We start from the raw sequence: 27,104 nt of genomic DNA, 5'->3' as shown, positions 1-27,104 counted from the left end.
TATTCTATATTGTTTGTATAAAATAAAATAAAATAAAATAAAATAACTAGGGAAATATGAGCAAGATAATTATCATTTAGAAATGAGATTGCATAGATTTATGATGAATTATAGATCGCAATTCTTTGTTTACGATTAATTGTGTAGCCCTTTATCCAAGCCTAGTTTTGCTGACTTTAAACCCATATCGCTACAGTAATCTTTCTAATGTTGTTTGTATGTGAAAAAAAACTAAACTTAACGTACATCTTGCCATGCAAACAGACAGGGGCTAGAAGTACGGAGTCAGTATAAAGGCGGGGTTGGTGAAAGTGTAATGAAACGGCCAATGTAACCAGATACTGCTTGTGTTTGTTTTGATTCCCATGGCCCTGAAAATTTAGCAAGTCTAATCTACGAGCTACTGATACGACCAAGAACAGTGTCCCGCCTCTGCAAAGAACCCCACGGCAGTTTAACACACACACACACACACACACACACACACACACACTGGAGGAATTCACCACCAAGACACTGTAACCCTTCTACATAACGGTTACAAGCACAGCAACAAAAAAATCGATAGATAATTTCATGTAACATAGCATCTTATTTCCATCTTGCTTGTCATGTCTGACCCAGGCGTGATCTTTTCAGGAGCGAGGGAGGAAAAAAAATCAATAGAGCTGATGATAGCCACTTTTCTATTCAGAAACAAAATGAGAAAATAAACAGGTGGATAGCAAAATAAACATATGATAAAATATGATATTGTACTGACAGGAAATACATTTCCCTTAGGGTGAGACACTGCAGGCAAGGATAGTTTTTTCGAGCACCAGTCCATTTTAGTAAATTTTAGTCATACAACCATCTTTACATTTGTTTTTTCAAGGCTCAAAAAATCTCAACTTCTAAAGCACTAACATCAACTACAATTTCCATAATCATTCATATAACTATTCGGAGGGTTATTACTTTTTACAGAATGATTTGTTCATATTGTTCATGTATGTTGTTCATTGTCTGACTTATGGTACATTTTGAAAATTGAAAATGCACTTTTAAGACCAGTACATAGTATTTTATGAGCTGGCGTACTGTATATTTCATTGTGACTGCATTCGAAGTAGCATTATTTTGAGAGCACGCATACCAGTGAAGCCTTGGGGAAAATACACACACACACAGTGAGGAATCACATTAAATTAAGAGCTGGAGTTGCAGCTGAGCCCCCCCCCCCCCACACACAGCAGGAGTCCCTTAGCACTGCTGACCAGTGTTTGAACACAACACAACTCTTTCACACTTACACAGAGTGTGTGTGTGTGTGTGTGTGTGTGTGTGTGTGTGTGTGTGTGTGTGTGTGTGTGTGTGTGCGGTGACTCAGACTAGCAGCCCTGTGTCTGTGAGGCAGAGGCAGCCTGATTAAGTCACCCAAAGTGTCCTGCTATGTTTTGATCTGGGCCAGGCGATCATGAACTGGTGCTACTTTAATGATATACCCCAACACAACACCAGCTGTCTGTTGATTTGTCCATGTGGTGAGATCACCCCACGGTATGTGTTTGTGAGATCAGAATGGAATATGAATGATTTAAAGCTATAGTGCGTAATTTTTGTTCCCCTCCCACCATGAGGAGTTCTGGGTAAATACAACAACACTGTTGAAGCATCTACATGAGCCTTCAGTGATCGCACATGGATTTTATACCTTCCGCTGTATATTTTTTTCTTAGGAGTAGAATCAACAACTGAAACATTTCATGGGCGCTTCATGGGATTTTTCTGAGCTCCTGCGCCAGTGTCGGGGGGGCGACACCAATTTGTAAATGCTGCCATACTGAGAAATACAGAGAGAGATTTGTGGAGCTGATAGGCTTAATCAACTTTGTGCCAACTGGCTCAGCAATGGCATTATATGAAATAGTTACGCACTGTAGCTTTTTTTTTAATTGCAAAAGAAAAGAGGGAAAAGGTGGGGGCAGTATAGAAAAAAAATCATTTGAAGCCCAACACGTGGTGGCAGAGGACAAAGATGTTACGGATAGATAAAATATACATTTACCCTGAAGCAATACCGTTTTCTGACATAAACTAATGCCAGCGCCCCAGAGTAATCAGCTGGCTATGAATGGATGAAGACCAAAGCACTTTCCAAACACTATGTGGTGCACACAACACACACACACGTGGACCTGGTATCACTTGGGAGATATTCACCATCTGATTGCTTTGTTCGCACTCATGAATAAATCAGAAGCAGGAAGAGAAAATACACACGCACACACACACACACACACACACACACACACACACACACACACACACACACACACACACACACACACACACACACACACACACACACACACACACACACACACACACACACACACACACAATATTCTGATGCTGACGTGTCCGTAGTGGAATTAATAACTGGCACGTCTAAGGTTCCTGTCATGAGTTGCTTTGATGCCAGCTGCGGTGTACGGGTGAGGTCGCTAATGGCTACTAAAATGTTGCATGGGGAACAAAATGCAGGCATGTAGCTAGCACCTGATAATGTTATAACCAATAAGAACTACTGAAATTGAAATAAATTTAGCGCTTCAAGGTGGAGTCAACGATTCTGGAGAGTGCTTGTTGTCAAAATATGTCAGAATATCTCCTAACGATCCAATACCTGTCTGAACTGTGTGTGCACTGAAAAATAAAATACAGTGTTAATACACAGCTTAGGCTTTGTAAACAGGTATGTTGTTAAGTAAGGTGGACCCTCCTTCTAAACATCAATTTATTTTTTATTTTTTACATACGAGTTTACAGAACAAAGGCTGTGTATAAACTTTGTATTTACACCTGATTGTTTTCTTCAGTATCGCTGACTGCACCTTTAAATACCATATGTACTCATTATATTTTCAGAAGTTATTACCTAATAAGATACATTATTACATTATTGGTTGCTACAAAGCAGCAGTTTTTTCTCATATTCATTCATGCGGTCTTCTGGGTTTGCTACAGAAAGCAGGCGTGCAAAAGGCAGCCGGGATATTTGGGCAATGGCCGTTCATCGCCCGGTTTTGACACCGGCCCTAACGAGCCTCAGGGCCATCATTTCTGAGCCTCTCATCGCCATGGCAACAGATAAAAGTGGTTGTGTCTGGTCTTTGTGTGTGTGTGTGTGTGTGTGTGTGTGTGAGATAGAGAGAACCCCGGATATCTCACACTACACTTCCTCACGTCCTGGAATAATACAAACAGATATGGCAGGTGAGGCATAGTTCACCACACGTTGATGTTTAAATAGAATTTTCTGAGCAGACACACACACACACACTCCTAATTGGAGCGGGGGGGGGGGGGGGGTACTGGCGATTACACAGCGACGGGGGGCTAGGTTATTTTGATGCTCCATCACACATGGGCTGGTCTCACTAACAGAGGGGAGGAGGAGACAACACAGTTTGACTTCAGTTACTTTGCTGCAAAGCCAAAAGATTATCATACATCACAGACAGTCAGAAGTTCGCAAATTAACGGAAAATAAATGCAAACATTTCCTTAGGAAGAGTTGAAGTAAAAACGTGGATTTATTTAGTGAGTGGAGTACGATGCAATATTATGGACACATCGAGAAAAAAACATTTATAAAATAACGAGAAATCTTAAGTTTACGGAAACATATTTACATATAATTCAGGAAAACATACCACAGGGAAAAATATTTATATTCCTTTGTACAGTGATTATTTTTGCAATTCTGTCATTCAATAAAAACGACAGAGGAAAACATTAGTGGTAACCTACGAAGCGATGCAGAGATCAGTCAAATGGCAGCTTCCTTTGCACCCACTTTGGTCTCATGTGTTGGGCCGTGCAACACGCAGTCAACAGCAATTTATGATAACGTGGCGCTGATTTGTCAAAAACATTAAGCATTTCCTTAGTTGTGAAAGACGTATGCAATATGATCCACATACCTCACTTTAATGCAGGGGTGATATTTGTTCTCTAAAACAACACATAGCCTAAAACTATGATTTTCTTGTTGTGAAAATGTATTCTCAATATTAACTAAAGGCATTTATTTGTCTTCAATGTGGCCCTGATACTCCGTTGTTTATGAGTGTGTGAGGCAAACAAAACATGCTTTAGTCAACGTGTATTGCCTCTGCTCTCTCTCTGATGATGTCATGAATCTAAAGTGATACTAATGCACAGAGGCTCCGTATACTCATATACTATGCACTTGGTTGGCAATCACTGATATTTTTCATTTCATTTGATATTTTTTTTGGATCTGATCCGAGAACTTCTTTTAAGATCCGAGCAAAGCAGCGAGCAGAGAAGATAAAAAAAAGGCTGATATCTTTGTGAGATCAAACTTCAAAAGTTTCTTTATTATAACGGTGTGAAAAAATAAATCTTTTGACAAGCTCTGCATGAATTTAAGTCCACAGCGTTTTCCTATAGAAACCCCTGAGGCTACTCCCTGTCAAGATCAACCCTAAACCTCGCTCTCACCACGTAACCGGAGTGGGAAAAAGGCAAGTTGAATCATCAGGAAGTTTGGAACTCCTTTGCCACAATGACACATCAGATGATTTATTTGTTTTTGGGCTACGTCACCAGTCCCTGTCCAGAGTTCTGTAAATAAGGAGCTCCTTCAGACCACTGTAATTATGTTCTCATGGTAATAGGAAGGTCTGTGATGTCAGTATTGAGGCGATCTTCTAATAGATTCAGACTTGTATAACAAGGGTCAGTTAGGAGTTTGTTTTTGTTTGGTTATTCATTTCCTCCAACTTTTAAGAATACAAGATTATAACTGTAACTGCTGGCAGATCTTGTGTTTTCTTATGAAAATTAAGATCATCTCAGCTACAATTCTGCCTTATTAAATGCAGAAAAGTAAAAGGTAAATACAGCAAAGGGAATTACTTTAAGCACAAGTGTTCAACTGTGTTCAATGTCACATTCGGCTCCAGAGAAAAGTGAATACACTGGATGAAAATGCAATAAAACTATAAGAGATTATGTCAGTTCATCCTTCAAAATGATTCCATGAAGTCATTATTCAACATAGCATACACTGTCAGTTCTGACTATCATTGCTGCTGCTGACATTATCAAAGCAGTAGCAGCTAGCTACCAGCAAACACAGGGCAAGGCTACAGCAGCTGCCAAAAGCTATCAAAATAACTTTGCTCTGCGAAGGACGATGAGCTACTTAAAAAGGCAAACAAAAAGCTCCAAGGCCTTCAAGAGGATATCTGGTGTTTTTCTTAAGAACTGAGAAATAAAGACACTCTTCTATTCAGCTAGGTGGACATTACACTTGGTCAGACCTGAATAATTGCTTATTTCACTGAGACCACCCAAGACAGGGTATTATGGGACCCCTCCAACTTGCCCCAGGGCCTACCTCAACACCTACTCATCACTCGACCTGAGCTGAAGTGGTGATCGGTGGTGACAAAAAAAATTGTCAAAGGCCTACCACACAACCTTCTTGCCTACATCTTTCCAACCAGCTCCTTCACTGATGCTCCTGTGGCTCCAACCACAGCTGATCTTGCCCCTCATCTGATAGCTGTGTCTCCTTAACTCCCCCTCCCCCCTAGCGTTCCCATCACTGGTGACAAGCAGTTTCCAGGTGCCATTGCTTTCCACCAAGCTCCCAGAACAAATACCCTCATCCCAGAAACCAGCCTCCGCTTCGGGTAGAAAGATCCTCAAAGACACTATGGGCAAACACACCGGATCCCTTCTTCTCCACAGTAAGCAAACTCCTCAAGCACTGTCAGACCAACACCCTCCCTTGATACCCTTCTGAGCTCGGCAATTCATTCTTCGTGGTTTCCCTGACAAGATCAACACCATCAATCAATCACTATCCCTTGTATCTGACCCACCCAGCTCGTACCCCTCATCTCCTCATCCCTCTTGATCCCCCGACCCCTTCTCCCAGCTGCCACCTCTCCCAGTGTGACCCACTTACCACTCCTAAAATCCCTTAACTCATCAGCTCCTCCAAACTAATTTTAATAATAATGTTTTTTTCATTTTCACAGTAACTTTTACAGTCTCCTGTCTTTTGTGACAGCTGCAGTAACCGGCTTGGTTTTGAATAGTTGTCAATGTGTGTACATATACACCTGTTCCAATCAAACCTCTCCTACAGATCCCAGTTCATTTCTCTCAACAACCACTCCTCTGTTACAGCCACAGTCACAAAAGATGGTTGGTACTCTGCCCCCTCTTCTTAATCATCGACATCCTCCCCCTCGGTCAGTTAATACGTCACTTCAACCTGGACTTCCACTGCTATGCCGACGACACCCTGATTTACCTTTGCACCAAATCCCCAACACAGTTTGAAAAGTGCTATATAAGTCATATAGCACTTAACATGCTGTATTATATGAAACAGCATGTAACTGGTTTGCCATCAAGATAAATTACTTCTTGTGCAAGTAAACTAAAGATAACAACTTGCATGTTTTGAAAAGCTTCCTCAGGATATAATGTCAATATGTAAATATATGATGTTTACTCTTTTTATCTGAAATTCTCAGAAAGGCCACAGATGACTTGATAAGGAGCCTCATGCTTCAAAGTTTCCATTGATGAAGAGATTTGTATTACCGTATTGGTCCGGATATAAGACAACCCCATGATGTTTTTCAAAACTCATATTGTGAAAAAATTATTTGCAGAACAGATCTTGTTTTTATAAGGAAATTTATATTTTTTATTAGAAATAGTAGCATATACGAAAATAAAAACGCATGGAATAAAACACTTTTTTTCATTGCAACTAAACAGTAGGCCGAGTGTGAATAGGCCAAAGTTTGATGTGTCCACAGACTTAACCTCACACACACACACTCATGTGCCCCGCAGTGTTCGCTCTCGCGGCTACAATGCTCCAGTTCTATTCAGCAAGGCATTTGGAACGCAGCATTTATTTAATCCTCATAGTTAATCACAATGTGCAATGTGCTCATTTGAAAATGTCAGCTTCACATATGAGTCTGGCGTAGGACGTATTTTTAAATATATTGAACACAGTGCAGTGCAAAATATGAAGCAAAACGTTAAAGCACTCGTCTAAGACTGTGATGTTAAATCACCTTAGAAACACACAAAGCGTTCAGCCGAGCTAAAGAGCTGAGTTGGTATTGTCAATGTTGTGTTACTCGTTGTGATATGTTAGAAAATTCAATAACAATATATAATAAAAAAAGACACATCTACTCTTCTCTGCCTTCACCGAGCCCCACCCCCAATCAAGAAATTACTTCTTATGCCTGTAAACTCAAGATAAGAACTTGGATACGGTATGTGTCTAATCTTTTGATCTGAATTTCTCTGAAAGGCCAGAGATGACTTGATAGATAGCCTAATGCTTCAAAGTTTCTATTCACGTAGAGATGTACAGATCTCAGAAGTTGCTGATGACCATTGGCACAGAGCTCTTGGTGTCAGTGTTTGAACGACAGTCACACTGAGACCTCAGAGCAGAATGGCTGCAGTCGCACACCTCGCCTTACTGCTGTTTGCTTTCATCAACAACATTCACACAGAAGAACTTATCATCCTAAAGGAAGGAAACTATCGCACCTTCAGACTTGATAATGAGGCCAACTCCTCCTGCCTGATCTCCAGGTCTGTTGGTGGGGAAAAGCTTGTACTATGGAACACCTCTAACTCCTCATCCAAGAACTCTACACTACCTGCCGGCTTGAAACAACGATTCTCAGTTTTCAGCAGGGACAACATTTCTCTTTACAGTATCTTCAACCTGACCCATTCAGACTCAGGCCAGTACCAGGAGGAGTGTTGGACCAATGGCATTGTGACATATGAGAGAGACATCAGTTTGATTATTTGTAGTATGATACATGAGGGGAACATTTTTCCACTGGGACATGGAGAAACAGTTGACTTGCGATGTGAGGAAGCGGCTGAAAATCTAGAAATCCAGTGGCTCATGAGTGATTTGAGTCAAGATACATGGACGAGAGTTTTTTGGGACGGTACGACATCGGTGACAGACATTGTTAAAGGAGGATTTCAAGTTGTGAGAAAAGCATCAGGTCCTCATGAATCCAACATCACGACAGTCCTTGGGTTGTTCACTTGTCTTGTGATGAACCAAAAGCAGTGTATTGCCATACATACCAGATAAGACAATCTACCGCTCAGTGGGAGAGACAGCCGTGTTGCAGTGCACTATCACTGACTCCAGTGATGATGGGCCCCCACATTGGGAAAAGCTGAAGTTCAGATCTTCCCAAGAACAAGATCTTGGCAAAAACTACTCACTGGTGCTTCCATCGTTAGCATTACGTGACTCAAATATGTACACCTGTGCAAGCTCTAATGGATTTAATCAGCTTAATCTGGAGGTGTGCCCCACATTTGACCCACCTGATGTAGAGCTCTTCTCAGGAGGAGAAGAAGTCACAATCAGATGTGAAGATTGGAGTAAGGGTGAGGAACACCATTGGTTCATGAAGTCGATCCAAACAAAAGGCAAAGTCGTTCATGTAAAGAAGTTTAATCAGAACAGCATAATTCCCCCTGAGTTGGTTATCTCTAATGTCTCACTGGAGGACACAGGGGAGTATTGGTGTGCAGTGCAATTCCAGTGTTTGTCAACAACCAAAACTCTTCTAATGTACCGAGAGCCCTTTGGGGTTCACTCAACCTTCTACACAGTGAGGTGCACAGTGCTCAGTATTCTGCTGGGGGTTCTCTGTGTGATTGTAGTCGCTGTAAACCAGATGACCAAGTGAGTAGAGGCTTAAAGGGATATTTCAGTATTTTTGAAGTGGGGTTGTATAAGGTACTTAGTCTGTTACCTTATGGAAATGGTGGTCAGCGATGTAATTTTAATATATAAATGCTTACCCTAAAAATCTAAATATCGGTTCAATTATAGACTAAATTTAGGATTTTTTCACTGCTGATTTGTGGACTGATACACTTCATTGCCGTACAGTCGTTTTTATGGCAAGTGTAGTTCAGCCTAGTATTACCATCCTAAACTGTGCCGTTGCAGTGCATATGTTTTTCTTCTGGCCTCCTCTACAACAGTACAATGCTGACTTCTGCTATAGCGACGTCTCCACCAAACTCCTTATAGTGACTGCGCTGATTGCCATCTCCAAGTAACTAACAATGCAATTATATCTCAAACAACCCCACTTTAAAAATAGTGAACTATCTCTTTAATATGCACATGTTAAAGCGTAATCCTAAAAGAGAGAGAGAGAGAGAGAGAGAGAGAGAGAGAGAGAGAGAGAGAGAGAGAGAGACACACACACACACACACACACACACATACAGTGATGAAGGTTCTTTAATGAACATTTCACATCAAAAAAGTAAAGAAAAGCAAGTAAAGTAAAATAGGTTAGCCAGTATATAAAAACATTCCTTTTTATCATGTATTATTGTTGAGTATTTCATTCCATATTATTGTTGTGCTATTTCAGCTGTTTGATAATATTTGCCTCATTGCCTCCTGAACTGTTTTAGTTCGGGTTCAACCATGTAAACCACTTTGTAACTTTATTTTGAAAATAACTGTAAATACCCAACACATCTTAGTTTGAGAGTCAAAAAATATAAATTTGTTGATTTTGCTGTATTGCTATGGCAAAACATGGATAGCTTTTAACTGGAAGAAATCTAGCGCACCTAAAATTGTGGCTTGTATCAAGAATATGGCATATTTAAAAACAATCTTGTACCCTTTAAAGACAACCAAAAGCTAGAAACCATTTAATGTTTGTACTAGAAGTGTAAATACAAGGGCACTTGTACAGGAGGAAATCTTGAGACAGGATACTTACCGATGCATGCAGAAGGGACGGAGGCATGTTTTTTGCTTAATCTTATGTACTTTGTTTTTGTTTTAAAATGTACTGTACTTATGCAAAACGCTGATGAAAAGAACATTTTCTTTATCACCTTGGATTCTGTATACGTTTGATTTGTATATTTCATTTTCATTGGTCTGTTGTGTTAATCTTGTTTTATTGAAGCTTACAATATAACGTGTAAATATTTTTTTGCATTAATGTTAATTGTTATGTGATTTGATTGTGTAATGTAAGTTGCTTTCTACGCATATACAATTGTTTCATCATTCTTATTGGTGTAATAAAATTGCTATATATTTTCCAACAATAAATTGTCTCTTTTATATCTTTCAATAAAAGCTTAAAACCTGGAGCCCAGTTTTCACTGTTTTGATTTATAATTTGTATTATTATAATAAACATATACCTAAATTTGTAACATTAATCTTATATTAAGAATCAGATTAATTCTGACATCCATAAATATAATTTTTTATCTGTGCCTTTACGGCTTTGATTTTTTTCTAATATAATTATAATAATATTAAGACATTAACAATCTTAAAATACACACAAAGCAAATTATATTATTATATTGTCCTACATTAAGTAAAGTTGTGTGTTGTTGTGACACATTACAATATATTGCTTATGGTATAATTAAAACAATATAGGTTGTAGGCCTACTGAATCAGAATTTTGAATTGAGTTAAGTTAATTAAATTGTGTGTAACAAAATTACAGCATTTTACTTAGTTTACTGCAAAGAAAAAACGTATACTTGGTTGTTAAAGTAAAAAGCAGTTTTTTCCAAAATAAAAATGTAAATTGTGCATTGACATTAAATCCCATTTATACGTTTTAACCAAATCATACAGTTGGTTTGAGAATAATTTATGAACTACGGTTGTAATAAATTACAGTTTTTTTTTAGGTCCTAAAGTATAATGTCTATTAGTGTTTAGCCTCAAACACAAATTGGCCAACAAGGTGCAACAGGAAATACACAACAATCATGTGGTGGGTGTTGCACCACATGAGCAGGATGTATGCCAGGCAGGTTTTTTGCTTAATGTTACTAACTTTGTTTTTGTTTTTCGATTCACTGTAATTATGTTATTCTTATATAATGATACATTTGACTTATTTAATAAAACAAATTATAATAAGTAATACAATGGAGAAAAACTGTAAAATACTGAGAAGGAACGTATAAATATAGTTAATACAAACCATAAAAAAGGTGCAGGTAAGTGTATGTTGTGACACCTAAAGGGGACTTATTTTGAAAATGAGGACATTTCTGGAAATAAATTAATTACTTTAATAGTGGGGATTTTAAGTGGGGACATTCTCTAGAAAGCAAGAACTTATTTTGGGAAGCGAGGTTGCAAGGTTTTTATTTCAAGAAATGTTTCAGTAGTTGATTCTACTGCTCAGAAAAAAACCAGGACGTACAGCAGAAGGTATAAAATCCATGCCCGATCACAGAGGAATTGCGACAGAAGTTACACACTAGCTTTAATCACATTTCTGTGATTGAAAAGTTTCTGTAGACAAAAGCTGTAAAAATGCCCAAAACTACTTAAACCGATAATTTTACTCAAAAGCTCTTTGGTAAACATATTGTGCAAATGTCAATTGTGCCTCTGGAGACAATAACTACTAGCCAGGAATCATCTGATGTCTAAGCAAACACTTTGGAGAATGAAGACAGCTCAAATTATGGGTGGCCATCTGACTCCCATCTGTGTCTGTTTGCACTAATTCTTCACACTCGGCAAGTGGGGTGTTTGTGTTTGTGTGTGTGTGTGTGTGTGTGTGTGTGTGTGTGTGTGTGTGTTGAAGATCCTTGAAGGGAATATAATACTGTCAACATTTTCAGAGAGAAGGAATGCCACTAGCCAGTTGGATCCCCCCTGGTACTGTGTTTGAGAAAGTGTCCCTGGGGTGTTTTTAAATTTAAAAGGCTTTAAAAAAAATCGGACAAACAACAAACTCAGACGCGCACAAACACGCGCACACACACACACACACACACACACACACACACACCACACCACACCACACCACAGTGTGGCACCAGCTCTAGGCAGTTTATATCTCCAATGGCTGTCAAGCTCTTAACATAGCAGGTCTTATGTGAGAGTTAAAGTTTTGGAAGAATATAAGCAATTGAGTAAAAGGACATACATGTGACTTTGACGGTAAACAGTAGACACACACTGAAACCAGGTCAGATTTCCATTCCTTATTTCAGTTCTCAAAATATTCCTATTAGCAAACGACGTCCAACCCACAAAAATCTGAAACTTTAAAAAAGGCATAACAATAATTTCACTTCTACATTTCAATGATCATGAGATAAATGATCATGTGAGCTATATGTGTGTATGAGGCAGATTTTAATTGTATGTGGATTTGTGTGTGATGTACTGTGTTTACTGTTAAGCTGTGAGAATGAATGTTAAAATGTGCATTCTGAAATTCTGGAGAACGCTGGTTATCAAAATCCCTTTCTGTCAAACTCAGTGAATTTCTCCTCACGATCTGCTACATGCTTAGGCTCTGTAAACTGGTATGTAAACAAGGTAAGTAGTTTTTGTCAATTACACACACATGCAAGCCAAGTTAAGTCACACACATGGCATTCGAAATTACATTTAGCTCACCCCTCCTACATTTCTAACACACACACGCAGTTCTACATATCGGGGATCATCGCACAGGGAATTAGCCGAAGGTCTGCAGCAGGGCCGCGCCCCTGGAGCAGTTTTGGGGTTAAGTGTCTTGCTCAAGGACACATGGTAGAGATGGTGGGCACCGTAGATGTAATAGCAGCCACCCTAGTGTTACAAATAACCCTCTCCAGTCCGGTGCCGGGGATCGAACCAGCGCCCCTCTGGTTACTTGTCGGCCCAATTACCTCTAGGCAATCCTACAACCAGAAAACATTTGCCCCGTGTGAGGCTCGAACTTCAGATTATGAGACTGACGCGCTGCCTACTGCGCCAACGAGGCCTGTATGAGCATGGTAGGCCACCATAGCTAGAAACACGTCCGTTTACATAGCCTAGGCCATGTTTTAACACCGGATTTATGATTTTAGTGTAAAGTACACACAGTACGACAGGTAGTAGATCATGTAGAGATATTCACTGATTGAGAAAAAGGGATTTCGACAACAAGCATTCTCCAGAATCACTCACTCCCCCTTTAACATAGAAGCCAATGGGAGAGTCTTAATAAACTAAACTCAACTTAACCTATTGTAAGTTTATGGTCCAAGGAACACACATAGTTGTTTAAAATCTCTTGGCTTTGTTGATGTGTATTTCCTAGTTTGAGGAAGCGTAAAGCATTCAAGAGCATTTGGTTGGGCCTTATGTGAAGCAGACTGTGTCTAATAGGTCTGCTGGTGTGTTATGGCCATGGTGGAAGTGTTGTGCCTAAGAAGCCGATACACTGGCCCCTAACCTCGGTGGGTGCACACTCGCAGCACTATGCCCAAATAAGGCAAGAGAGTTCCCTGTTTGTCCATCTGACGCACTCAGACATTTAGCGCAGTAACTGGAAGGGTCAGACAGCCTGCAGCTCCCCAACCAGATTCTTGGAACAGTGGAAAGTTAACTCAGCCACTTGTGATGTGTGTGTATGTGTGTGTGTGTGTGTGTGTCTGCGTGCGAGTGTATGTAGTAGTGTTGCCATGCATAAGAAACAAGCAATCAGGATGATAAAAACCAAGCCCATAAGAATTCTTCTATATTCTTCTATTTCTTCTATAATTGCAAATAGCCCATATTATCCATTTCTACCATCATAATAAGGGCATTTTATTGCATCCACTTCATCAACAATGTTACATTCTCACTTCTGAAATTACTTATATATTTTTTTTATAAATGCTAACTTAACTTCCTAATCATATTCATTGTACCAAGCGATTGTTTGGATTTTAAATCTAAACAAAATAATTAATATCACTTCAAATTAGGATAATCTAGTAAAACAATAAGAAATGATAACAAGAAACTTAAACTCTATTTCATAGAAAAAAAGAAAAAAAAAACGCAACCCACGTCAGCCAATGATTTGTAAGCTACTTAACAGAAAACAAGTCAAAAGTTACTTATAAGAAGCAAAAATGGCAACCCTGCTCGTGCTGCGTGTATCTGCCTTTTATCTCTCTCTAGTTTGGGCTAATGTTTAGCGGGGGATGGGCCGTAGGAGAGAGAGCCGTTAGGAGGAAGTGGTCGGAAATATAAGAGGTAGTGGGAGTGACGGGGGCTGTGGCTTTTAAGAAACCATTTTATAAACACAGGAGAGTTGGTGCAATAACACTCAGTATTATGATGAGTGTGTGTGTGTGTATGCGTGCGTGCGTGTGTGTGTGTGTGTAGCAGCAAATTGTGCCATTTCATGATGATAGATACACATGAAAGTTGATGCACAAAGCGACAATGGTTATGTAGTCTGGGCGAGTAAAAAAGGAGAGTGAATGATGTTCAGAGAAATACTATAGTTTAGTGTTACTTTGCAGGTTGGCTTGTGAAAACACAAATAAAAAAAAATCTGTAGAAAACTTGAAATTGTTGTCAAAAACACTTTTAGTCAAAATAAATTAATGTCTCCTCACGATCCCCTACCTGTCCATATATATATATACTATATATACTGTATATATATATATATATATATATATATATATATATATATATATATATATAGTATCTCACAAAAGTGAGTACACCCCTAACATTTCTTCAAATATTTCATTATATCTTTCCACCTTAACAGTGTAAATTTACTGTCCCCTCAAAATAACTCGACACACAGCCATTAATGTCTAAACTGCTGGCAACAAAAGTGAGTACACCCCTTAGAAAAAATGTACAAATTGAGCCCAAAGTGTAAATATTTTGTTTTGCCACCATTATTTTCCAGCACTACCTTAACCCTCTTGGGCATGTAGTTCACTAGAGCTTCACAGGTTGCAACTGGAACCCTCTTCTACCCATTCATGACGACATCAAAGAGCTGGTGGATATTAGAGTCCTTGCGCTCCTCCATCTCCCGTTTTAGGATGGCCCAAAGATGCTCAATAGGGTTTAAGTCTGGAGACATGCTTGGCCAGGCCATAACCTTTACCCTCAGCTTTTTTAGCAAGCCACTGGTCATCTTGGAGGTGTGTTTGGGGTCGTTATCATGTTGCAATACCACTCTGCGGCCCAGTTTACGAAGGTTGAGTGCACATGGTCAGCGTCGTACACAGAGGTTGGCTTTGGAAAATAGACGTATGAGTGCTGCCAGCATTGCTGAAGGGCTTGAAGGGGTGGGGGGGTCAACCTGTCAGTGCTCAGACCATACGCCGCACTCTGCATCATACTGGTCTGCATGGCTGTCATCCCAGAAGGAAGCCTATTCTAAAGATGATGCACAAGAAACCCCACAAAAAGTTTGCTGAAGACAAACAGACTACGGACATGGATTACTGCAACCATGTCCTGTGGTCTGATGAGACCAAAATACATTTATTTGGTTCAGATGGTGTTAAGAGTGTGGAGCGGCAACCAGGTGAGGAGTACAAAGACAAGTGTGTCTTGCCTAGAGTCAAGCATGGTGGTTGGAGTGTCATGGTCTGGGGCTGCATGAGTGCTGCCAGCACTGGGGATCTACAGTTCATTGAATTCTAACATGTACTGTGACATACTGAAGCAGAGCATGATCCCCTCCCTTCATAAACTGGGCCGCAGGGCAGTACTGCAACATGATAACGACCCCAAACACCCCTCCGAACGACCACTGGCTTGCTAAAGAAGCTGAGGGTAAAGGTTATGGACTGGCCAAGCATGTCTCCAGTCTTAAACCCTATTGAGCATCTTTGGGGCATCCTCAAACGAGAGATGGAGGAGCGCAAGGTCTCTAATATCCACTAGCTCCTTGATGTCGTCATGAATGGGTAGAAAAGGGTTCCAGTTGCAACCTGTGAAGCTCTAGTGAACTACATGCCCAAGAGGGTTAAGGCAGTGCTAGAAAATAATGGTGGCAAAACAAAATATTGACACTTTGGGCCCAATTTGGACATTTTTTCTTAGGGGTGTACTCACTTTTGTTGCCAGCAGTTTAGACATTAATGGCTGTGTGTCGAGTTATTTTGAGGGGACAGTAAATTTACACTGTTATACAAGCTGTACACTGACTACTTGACATTGTATCAAAGTGTCATTTATTCAGTGTTGTCGCATGGAAAGATATAATGAAATATTTGAAGAAATGTTAGGGGTGTACTCACTTTTGTGAGATACTGTATACAACAGTCATATGAAAAAGTTTGGGAACCCCTCTCAGCCGGGATTATAATTGACTCTGCTTTCACAAAAAAAAATATAAAAGTGGTATGTCTTTAATTTACCACGAATAGCTAAGTACTGGGATGTTTTCCAAACAAAGATTTTTTGAAAAGCAGTATTTGGTTGTATGAAATTAAATAAAATGTGAAAAACTGGCTGTGCAAAAATATAGGAACCCTTGTGGTTTTGTTGATTTTAATGCCTGTAACAGCATGTAAAACTGATGACTTTAAACACAAAGTTGGTTGGATAATGTTGTTAAGCCTTGAACCTCATAGAAAGGTATGTTTAATCATGAGAAAATGTATTTTAGGTGCCTAAATGCAAGTTGCACTTCTCTTTGACTCTCTGCTGAAGTGAGACAGAATGGGATCATCAAAACAGCTCCCAAAAGGTCTGAAAAACAAAGATTGTTCATTGTCATGGTTTAGGGGAAGGCTACAAGAAGCTTTCCCAAAGGTTTCAATTGTCAATTTCGACTGTAGGGAACGTTGTCAGGAAATGGAAGGACACAGGCATAGTGGCAGTTAAACCCAGGCATGGCAGACCAAGAAAAAAACAGGAGCGGCATAGGTGAAGGATTGTGAGAATGGTTGCACACAACCCACAGATCACCTCCAAAGGCCTGCAAGAACATCTGGCTGCAGATTGTGTATCTGTACATCGTTCAACAATTCAGCGCAATTTGCACCAAAACATCTGCTTTTTATAAAGACCAAATAACTTATTTTTTGTCTCATCAGTCCAAAGCATTTTCTTCCAATATGAAGCTGGCTTGTCTAAATGAGCTTTTGCATACTCCATGCAACTGTATCTGTGGCGTGGGCGCAGAAAGGGCTTCCTTCTCATCACCCGGCCATACAGATGTTTTGGTGCAAATTGCACTGAATTGTAGAACCATGTACAGATACACAATCTGCAGCCAGATGTTCTTGCAGGTCTTTGGAGGTGACCTTTGGGTTGTGTGCAACCATTCTCACAATCCGCCGCATATGCCGCTCTTGTACTTTTCTTGGTCCTGGATTTAACTGCAACTGTGCCTGTGTCCTTCCATTCCCTGACAACGTTCCTTACAGTAGAAATTGACAATTGAAACCTTTGGGAAAGCTTCTTGTAGCCTTCCCCTAAACCATGACAATGAATAATCTTTGTTTTTAAGATCTTTTGGGAGCTGTTTTGATGATCGCATTCTGTCTCACTTCTGCAGAGAGTCAAAGAGAAGTGGAACTTGCATTTAGGCACCTAAAATACCTTTTATCATGATTAAACAGACCTTTATATGAGGTTCAAGGCTTAACAACATAATCCCACCAATTTTGTGTTTAAAGTCCTCAGTTTTACATGCTGTTACATGCATTAAAATCAGCAAGACCACAAGGGTTCCCATATTTTTGCACAGCCAGTTTTTCACATTTTATTTAATTTCATAAAACTAAATACTGCTTTTCAAAAAATCTTTGTTTGGAAAACATCCCAGTACTTAGCTGTTCCTGGTAAATGAAAGACATACCACTTTTATCTTTTTTTTGTGAAAGCAGAGTCAATTATAATGCCGGCTGAGAGGGGTTCCCAAACTTTTTCATATGACTGTATATACATACTATGTTCCCTGAGAAAAAAATTGGGGGGATATGCACAGCCTAGGCTCTGTAAACTGGTGTGTACACAAATGTTATGTAAACAAAGGGGGCCCACCACAGCTAGCAACATACCTGTTTACAGAGCCTAGGCTGTGTATTAACACCATCTTTTTTTTCAGCACACACAGTATGGACAGGTAGCGGATTGTGAGGAAATATTCACTGATTTTGACAAAAAAAGTGATTTCTCCATAATGACTGACTCCACCTTTAAGTGCAGTAAAAAAAATCTACTTTTGCAGACCAGTGGATGTGTCCATTCACCTATGAGAGAATTACTTTAGACTGGAATGTCCCTTGAAGAGATTAGGGCTTTGTAAAGATGTGCAAATGATTCACAGAGTCTGGTACAACGTTAGCAGTGATAACTCAGTGGGAGATCTGTGTTAAGGTTTGAGTGTGTGTGTGAGTGTGTGTGTGTGTGTGTGTGTGTGTGTGTGTGTGTGTGTGTGTGTGTGTGTGTGTGTGTGTGTGTGCGTGTGATGATCACACCAAAGGGAATGACCACAAACAAGCTCTACTTTCATTGTAAGGCCTTTGCGTTGGCCACATTTGAAAGCAATGGCGTGTAGCAACAAGCCCACACTGTCCTTTGCAGTCAACTCTGGTTTTTCCAGAGAATTTCAACAGAATAGCCAGAGTACAGTGGAACCTGGATGAAGCCTTCAAGCAACAATCTACAGAAACCACTACTGATATCAATCCTCTATATATCCAATGGGTTAGACAGGGATGCATTATGTGTAACAGGATTACATAAATCGGATTACAAAAATGGTAAATGCAATATACATGATACTGTTAGATTAGAGTGATTAAATTATAAATGCATTAAATAAAAAGTCTTTAGTGCTTGATCGTCCAAAATACATTTCAAGCAAGAAGAGATTTGAGACTGTGATAACATTACATTACCATTCATTTAGTTAATGTTTTAATCCAAAGTGACTTCCAATAAGTGGTTATTATTATTATATTATAATACTTCTGAAGACATACAGTCTTTGCAAATGTTTATGTTAGCTAAATGCCTAAACACACATGACCTGTGTAGTTTTGAAATCTATTTCATATTCATATCATTTGTAAAACATATGTGTTGAAATATTGTTGACATCATTGGGGTTTTATTTATTTAGTGTGTTATTTATTCTTTCTTAGTTTACCTCCTATTTTTTTTTTCTTTCTTGAATTTCTGAAGTTTACAAACGCTCACAAATTGATGGCTCTGTTTGTACAACCCTTTAATGCAATTCTCTTTGCGGTCTCACGTTTGACTTTAAATGAACGATAAACATACGGCAGAGGAGATGATAGGCAGATAGGATCGCTATGGATTAGGATTGCTAATTGCGCACCTATTATTAATATTATCATTATAATTATTATTGACGTTGCTACTTATTTTCATATTGTTTACTTAGTTTCTCTTATGGTTTCTTATCTTTCCTTACTTCACTTCTTGTACTGTTGCTGCTATGTGAATGTTGAGGAACCAAGCCTAAGAATTTTACTTGTGTGTGCTGTACAATAAGATATAATAACAGATTCTGATTCTGATGGAAGTGGTTTTCTTACCTTTGCTGCACCGATCTGCTCCTTCCGAAATTTTTCCAAGGGAGTAATCAACACATCATCTGCATTCTGAATCTGAAATCACATATAAAGAAAAAGATAGGACAGCTGTCAGACTGGAATATGTGATCTGACTTTACTGTCATCCACAGCTTAATTCAAAAGGATTCTAAGAAAGTTTTAAAACAAATGTAAAAGAAAATTCTTGTGAAAAAATGTAATCTTGTAGCCATTCAGTTTTATTACAATAGCCCTGTGATTCAAAATGAGCCAGAAAGCGTATGACACTCAGGATATTACAGAGGCATTGAGCCCCAGATACAAGTGGAAGATAGAGCAATCACATTCATTAATATCTCTTAAACTCCCCGACAATGGACAATGTGAGATCGTGAGGTGCCCGCAATGAGTACAGCTTAGATAAGAGATAGGGGCACTCCAGAATTGTTACACTAGATATAAGAAAATTGAGTGTTTCTTTTACGAGAGCTGTAAAGCACCAGCGTTGTCAAACCTTTCTCTGAAATATGGACACGGCACAGCAGATGAAGGTACAACTGCAATCCATTTAAAAAGGTGCAGTCAGTGATTCTGGAGAACGCTTGTTGTCTAAATATTTTGTTTTGTCAAAATCAGTGGGTATCTCCTCACGATACCTGGCTGTACTGTACGTGGAGTTGATAATAAACCCAGTGTTAATACTCAGCCTCTGTAAATGGGCATGTTGATAGCTATGGTGGGCCCCCTTTGTTTACATGCCAGTTTACAGAGCCTAGGCTGTGTATTAACACCAGAGGTTTTTTTTTCCACCGCACACACAATACGGACAAATAACGGATCGTGAGGAGATATTCACTGATTATGACAATAAAAAAAGTATTTTCCCAACAAGCGTTCCCTAAAATCACTGACTACACCTTTAAATGTCTGCGGTACGTCTCCACATATTGGTGACCGGAGTTAAAGAGGTCTCTCTGGCTGGAGCCTTGACTTTCTCATTGCAGACAGAAACAGATAAGGTGAGATATATAGTGCCAATTATAGCCTACGCTCAATCCTCGCAAGTGAGCGTTTCGGAAAAAAAGGGGTTGCCATTAAGGTGCTTCTGAATTTCCCGTGGATGGGCTGGGGCTTTCAAGATGACACCACCAGACTATAGTGGGGCCGCTCTACGGGAGGCGCTGTCACAAACGGCATGGCTGTAAGCGTTGATTTAAGGTGTTATTCTGTGTGTGTGTGTGTGTGTGTGTGTGTGTGTGTGTGTGTGTGTGTATGAGTGTGTGTGATAAACTAACGGGCCGGGCTCAATGATACATCTGATACCAGCGCTAATTTAGAGGTGTCGGAGGCTCAGATGGACTATCAACTCCCGAGCTATAGTAGTCCCTCTCTGAACACACGCACATGCAGACACACACACACACACACACACACACACACACACACACACACACACACACACACACACACAGGCACATACACACAGGCACATACACAAACAGATGCGCACACACACACACACACACACACACACACACACACACACACACACACACTGGGGATATCGTTTTTTGATGTTTTGAACCATTAATAATAGCACATTTTCATTGTCCCAAAATAACCCTGTCAGCTCCATCAGCCAACCGGAACGAGTGACTTCAAAGGCTGGTACAATATCTACAAGGCAAGCCTGCAATTTTTTGTTTCTCTCTTTTAGATGCAATACACTTTTATTATAGCATCTTAGTGGTGTAAATGAGTGGCTTTGATGCAATAACGTGCATTTATTATACTGTGCTATTTGTCGTCCTTTAAATATAGACAAAAGTTTCACACTATGTACAAACCGTAATCTTGTTTAAATAATGTTCTTTTCTCTTTATTACATTTCCTAATATTTGCTGCCAACTACTGTGTCAGCAATTGTTGTTTAAGCATAGTACACATTCAGTAGCTCACTCTATAAAGAGCAGTAAACTGAGATGTTACATGTTGGACATTATGAATCATATATCATCATTGTGGACCTTCTGACAGGTGCAGTATTGCATTTAGAAAAAGGACTGATATAGCAAAAAGTAGTGCAATTAGATTTCATTGCATACCCATTTCCTAACACTAAATGTATTCATGGATGTATTGACTGTTGGTCACACTTGATATTTTCACTTGATTACAAAGAAAAATCAGCAGACTGTTGGGCTTTGCAGACATGTAAATTGACACCCCTCTCTTATGAATGTATTATAGAATTACCATGTAATAAAGGCCAAACTTTCATCACATGTGTGTGTAGTACTGAAAGATGAAACTCATTTTCACAGGTAGACTGTACACTATTCATACAAACATACAGTTTGTTTAAGAGATGTCTTAAATAATAAACAAGATGTTATGTTTAAATAGCAAAACTGCTCAGTATTATAATTATTTGTATTGGTAGATCTTTTTTATATTTTTTAAACTGTTTTAAGTTAATTTTTTTTTAACTGTACCAGTGTTAGTATTGTCGATATTGTGTAATTTATTGACTTTTTGTTATTCTTTTTCATTTTTTCAACAGTCTTTCTCTATCAATTTAAATACTCATGTTTTATTGCTTAGCGTGCATTGGTCTCTACACCCATTTTTGCTTTCTCCCTATTTTGCAATCAATGTAAAACACTTTGAACTACACGTGACTTGTTCGAAAAGTGCTATATAAATACAATTTGATTCATTTAATTTTTTCTACATACAAATACGACTTAGAAACAGCATATTTGACCCACATTCAGCGTCTCTTCACGAATGGTAGAAATCACTTCACATCCAACATTACCACTCAAAAACTCTATTATATGTCACTAGATGGGGCTTAGAAGCATGGAAAATGCATGAGGAAGAGAGCATACTTCTGTAAAATAAACCCTGCACGCACAGTGACACTTCATTAGGGGCGTAGGGGACGTTTGGCGGGCGTCAAATGAAATCTTGCCGTTCTAATCCTGCAGTCATATCAAAGTCATCTAGTTATCTACTCTGTCAACAGGGGGAATAATACTACCAGCGAGATAATGTGATTTACTTCTATCTTATCTACCGTGCTCTCACTCTTATTGAGACGGCAGTATTACCATTATTTAAATGTAGATTTTTTTAATACAGAGAGGTTATTTTCATTTTCATTTGAATGGACGGGGCTATCATATATACAGCGCTTTAAGCTTTTGAGATTATGGTCTAATATTTAGAATTGAAGGATGTATTGTTTGGGGGATTTTTGCATGGTTGGCTCTTGAGTTACTTTATTACTGGTACTTAAAAAATGACTGTTTACTTATAGGATTAAAGGTGCAGTCAGTGATTCTGTAGAATGCATGTTGTCAAAGTCAGTGAATACTGTATATCCCCACGATCCGCTACCTGTTCATACTGTGTGTGCACTGAGAAGAAATAGTGTTGATACACAGCCTAGGCTCTGTAAACCGGCATATAGACAAAGGGTATGTAAACAAGAGGGACCCATCATACATAGCAACATTTCCGTTTACAGAGCATAGACTGTGTACTTACACTGGATTTTTTTTAGTGCACACAGTACGGACAGGTAGTGGATCATGAGGAAATATTCACTGATTTTGACAGAAAGTGATTTTGAAAGTGTTCTCCAGAATCACTGCCTCCACCTTTAAATTTACAATTTTGACATAGAATGCGAACAAATCTATTAGCGATTATTCATTTTCAAAATAAGTAACCATGGAGTAGTGGTAGCCGTGATAAGCACACATATCTAAACTGATGTCTAATAGGGACAAAGAAGATTGTGGGATGCCAACATAAAAATATTTAAAAAATGCTGACGATGGTGATTCCGTAACAGTTTTGATTACTAATGTCCAATAAGCTGATTCAGATATTTATACTCGGCGGACTGGGCCAACCTTATTTAACACTCAATAGATTGCTTTCAGACTGGCATTGTGCCAAATGCCCTCCGCCACAGCCTCTTCTAAAAAGGATTAAATCTATATGAGCGAACACAGTGTGACGCTTGAAAGGATGCAATAGCGCTGAGCAATTTCACTAGCAGATAGGGGGTAGAATGTCAATGTGCTGTGTATATATATATATATATATATATATATATATATATATATATATATATATATATGTATATATATATATATATATATATTTATATTTTGCCCCCTGTAACCACATACCAGTCCTACTAGATCAAAAGTTTAGCTCTGAGGTTAATTTGCAGTGACAGTTCTGCTAAAGCCACCAAGGCCAATATACCAAAATGTAAAAGCCATAGAGTCTACAGATGGAAATTTAGCCTTTTTGAAACCTGTCAAAACATATATTTTAGAATGTGTTCAAATGTGAATATCTACTCCAAATAGTTTGGAAACACAACAAGGCATGTCAGACCCCATTCATTTATCTATAGCCATACAAATGCCCAGATGGATATTATACCTTTTATGAGAGTTTTTTTTTCAAGCACATTCTGTCTTCAGATATTGCACATACAGTATAAGCACAACTCCTATATAGCCCTAAAGATAACCACCTCGCATAGCTCTTGGTTGTAAGTCATAGCTCTTCCAGGGGTATACTTCACTGGCTTATGCCTAGTCTTTTCACTGAACGATACAGTTTGGTCTGGTAACGTACGTTTTAGAACGCTCACCCTAGATCTGGCTTGCATTTCCTCTCCCGCACATACTTCAAGTCAAAGTTTTTTATTGTCAGTTCTGATATATGTGAGACATACATCAGAATCAAAATGGCGTTTATCACTGGCCCATGGTGCAATAGGAACGATAAAAGAAAAGAAAAGAAAAAAAAGAAAAGAAAAATTGGCGATAAGCTTATATGGATAGTTTGGGCCGGAGCAGTTGAACAGCACTGACAACAACAACGTATTGTAAGTATCATGACATCATAGCAGCGGGAAACAGTGTAGCCCACCAATAAATTCAATGAAGAACATGATGCAGTAAACACAGACTTGCAAGCTGACCTTTTTTTTGGTCTCTCGGACGGAAATGGTGATTCTGTTTACCAATCAACGGACTGCAGTATGTAGCTCCACCCCTTTGGGACGACTTGCTACCCCAACAAAGGTGTGAGAAAAATAGGTACAGCAGAGCAGGGTACAGTTATTTTGGTACCCTTCCCAACTTTTGACAGTGAAAACGAAAAGAATTGCGTACCGTACCAAACCCAACTGTACTGCCCAGTTGGACGATGCTTTTCTAAACTAATTTTTGTACGAAACAATGTTGTTTGTTCTGCATATGTTTAGATTAGCTATTGGAATTGCCTTAAGGCCATTTCCATACAGTATAAATAAGTCGCATCCGTCACTTTAATTGCTTGGGATCTGTTTGTGTATTCCTGCACGTATACACTGTATATGCTATAATCACCGTAGCATTTAACAGTAGATTGCCTTGTCTTGCTGTTTACAGTATGTGCGTCTATAACTAGGTAGTAAATAACCTTTTAAAGGGTGTTTTGCCTTCTTTGTTTTGACAATGTTATCACAGTAAAAAGCCAGTTTAATACTCCTAAAACCCTGCTTCTTCACTGCAACTGAATCTCCTCGAATAAATATGTACAAACACACATCATACAAGTTTGCCTTGTCACCACGCTGCACTGAAATCATTCAAATTAAAAAGCTTTTTCTGCTTTTTTTATAATTATGTTATTTAGCAACTCTACTCTCATATAAATTATCCGGGCAAGTGTGTGGCAAAGAAAAAAATGCATCTGTGTTTTGACAAGTTGGTGTTAATTACAGTAGTGTGTGCCTGCCTGTTAAAATCTGCCAACGCCGACAATTTAGTAAGAGCCTCCGACAGAAACGGGTCAAACTTTCAAAGACAATTTTTTTTAGATCTGAAGTTATAAATACTACGAATCGCTTAATTATGTTGCACACAAACCAACTCCGTGATGATCCCGACATTATCTTATAAAACTCAAAATCACTCCACATCATATACAGTTTGTATATGATATGGCACTCACATCAAAATATTAAATTGTTTCATTTTAGTTGCTCAACAAGGTATCCTATTAACTTTTTTTTTCTCTATTACTATAATTTATGTTTATGTATCTTTATTGTACTTATGTTGTTTGTTTTGCTTGTTATCAAAGGTTGTATGTGCTCAGTGTATCTCTTGTCTGTATTAATTTATATAAAAAAATTATTCAAAAACTATTTATTTTATTTTATATTTTCGTTAGATTAATTTGTGCGTTAATAATAATGCCAATTGACAATTTTTCTCCAAAAACAAACAAAAATGCAAATAAGCACTACTTTGTTTTAGCTTACCCAACTGCTATAGTACATTCATAACGGACTTATTCTTAAGGCAGCACATTTGCATTGTACTAATGTTTAAACTAGTTATTCTATTTTTTCTGTAACTATTCATGACCTTTTGTCTGAAGTGATTGCTGTACATTTTCACTTACACATCCCCACTCCAGTGTGCAGCTGTCATGTGTGAATAATCAACTGAGGCCCTCGAGGCTGAAATGCACTTGATATGATTGTACAATTGTGTCAATTTATTATGTGTAAAAAATCCCGCCGTGAGACGTCGAAAATGTGGATCCGAGAAATGCTAATAAGTGCTTCTGCTGGTGGCGCTTCTGAGTGGAATAACGTGTGACTGTGATTGTTCTGCTTATGTGAAAAAGACAAGTCGTATTATAGCTAATGATAGCCCGCAGCATCAAATGAAAAATATCAGCCACACTCGCACCAATAATCGCCATGACAGTGGCAGCAAACCAAAACTAATTAGGCTTAGTCATTAAAGTAGGAGTAAGCAAAGCCCCCCCCCCCCACAACCTAATGAATGTGTTAAATGCGTAATAAACATTATTGCCCTCATCATTCTGACAGAATAAAACCATGATGCTGACGCTGTAATATGACCTTTATTAAAAGAAGGAGTGCAATAGCTGCGCTTCAGTCACTTCTGTTTGCAGATTGTCTTTTGTGTATAGGGAGGTGTGTGTTTGTGTGTGTGTGTGTGTGTGTGTGTGTGTGTGTGTGTGTGTGTGTGTGCGCGTGCATGCTTGTGTGAGTGCGTGTGTGTGTGTACTTGTACTAGTCTTTGTGTGGACTAGTTTTAGCTTTTAGGCAATAGAAGTGAGGATATTTTGACCAGTCTTCACTTCTTCAAAGGCCTGTTTGAGGGGTAACACTTGGTTTTAAGGTTCAGGTATGAATTAGGTTAAGGTTAGGGTTAGTGTGAGGGTTCTAGTTAGGCATTTAGTTATGATGGTTAGGGGCTAGGGAATGCACATGTCAATGTGTGTCCTCATACATATAGAAGTACAATATTGTGTGTGTGTGTGTGTGTGTGTGTGTGTGTGTGTGTGTGTGTGTGTGTGTGTGTGTGTGTGTGTGTGTGTGTGTGTGTGTGTGTGTGTGTGTGTGGTTTTGTGTGTGTAGGTAGGAGTTAATCTGATTGCAAAGCTAAATCTTTATCTGGTGCAGCGCTGGCCCCTGCAGCGAGCTAAAAACTCATCCTTGCGAACCTTTATGAGCTATGAAATGAAAACAAACCTGCCGACAGAGTCACAGAAGTCTGAGACTAGATGTGACACTTTTCATCCGAGTGTGTAAGTCGGTACGAGCACGGCTG

The 27,104-nt window shown here is 38.9% G+C and overlaps 1 protein-coding gene across 1 annotated transcript in view; it reads right to left on the bottom strand.

Annotated features, from left to right (window-relative positions):
- Nucleotides 1-27,104, bottom strand: part of arhgap42b (Rho GTPase activating protein 42b) — a 106,332-nt gene that overhangs the window by 32,813 nt on the left and 46,415 nt on the right. Inside the window, exon 4 of the mRNA XM_080053768.1 lies at nucleotides 19,435-19,506. Within this exon, the coding sequence (XP_079909894.1) occupies nucleotides 19,435-19,506 (72 nt within the window). The remainder of the gene's footprint in view (nucleotides 1-19,434; nucleotides 19,507-27,104) is intronic.

The sequence above is a fragment of the Ammodytes marinus genome (genome assembly GCF_949987685.1).
Source record: "Ammodytes marinus genome assembly, chromosome: 3".
In the NCBI taxonomy this organism is placed as follows: domain Eukaryota; kingdom Metazoa; phylum Chordata; class Actinopteri; order Uranoscopiformes; family Ammodytidae; genus Ammodytes; species Ammodytes marinus.
This window is presented reverse-complemented; position numbering and strand designations above follow the sequence as displayed.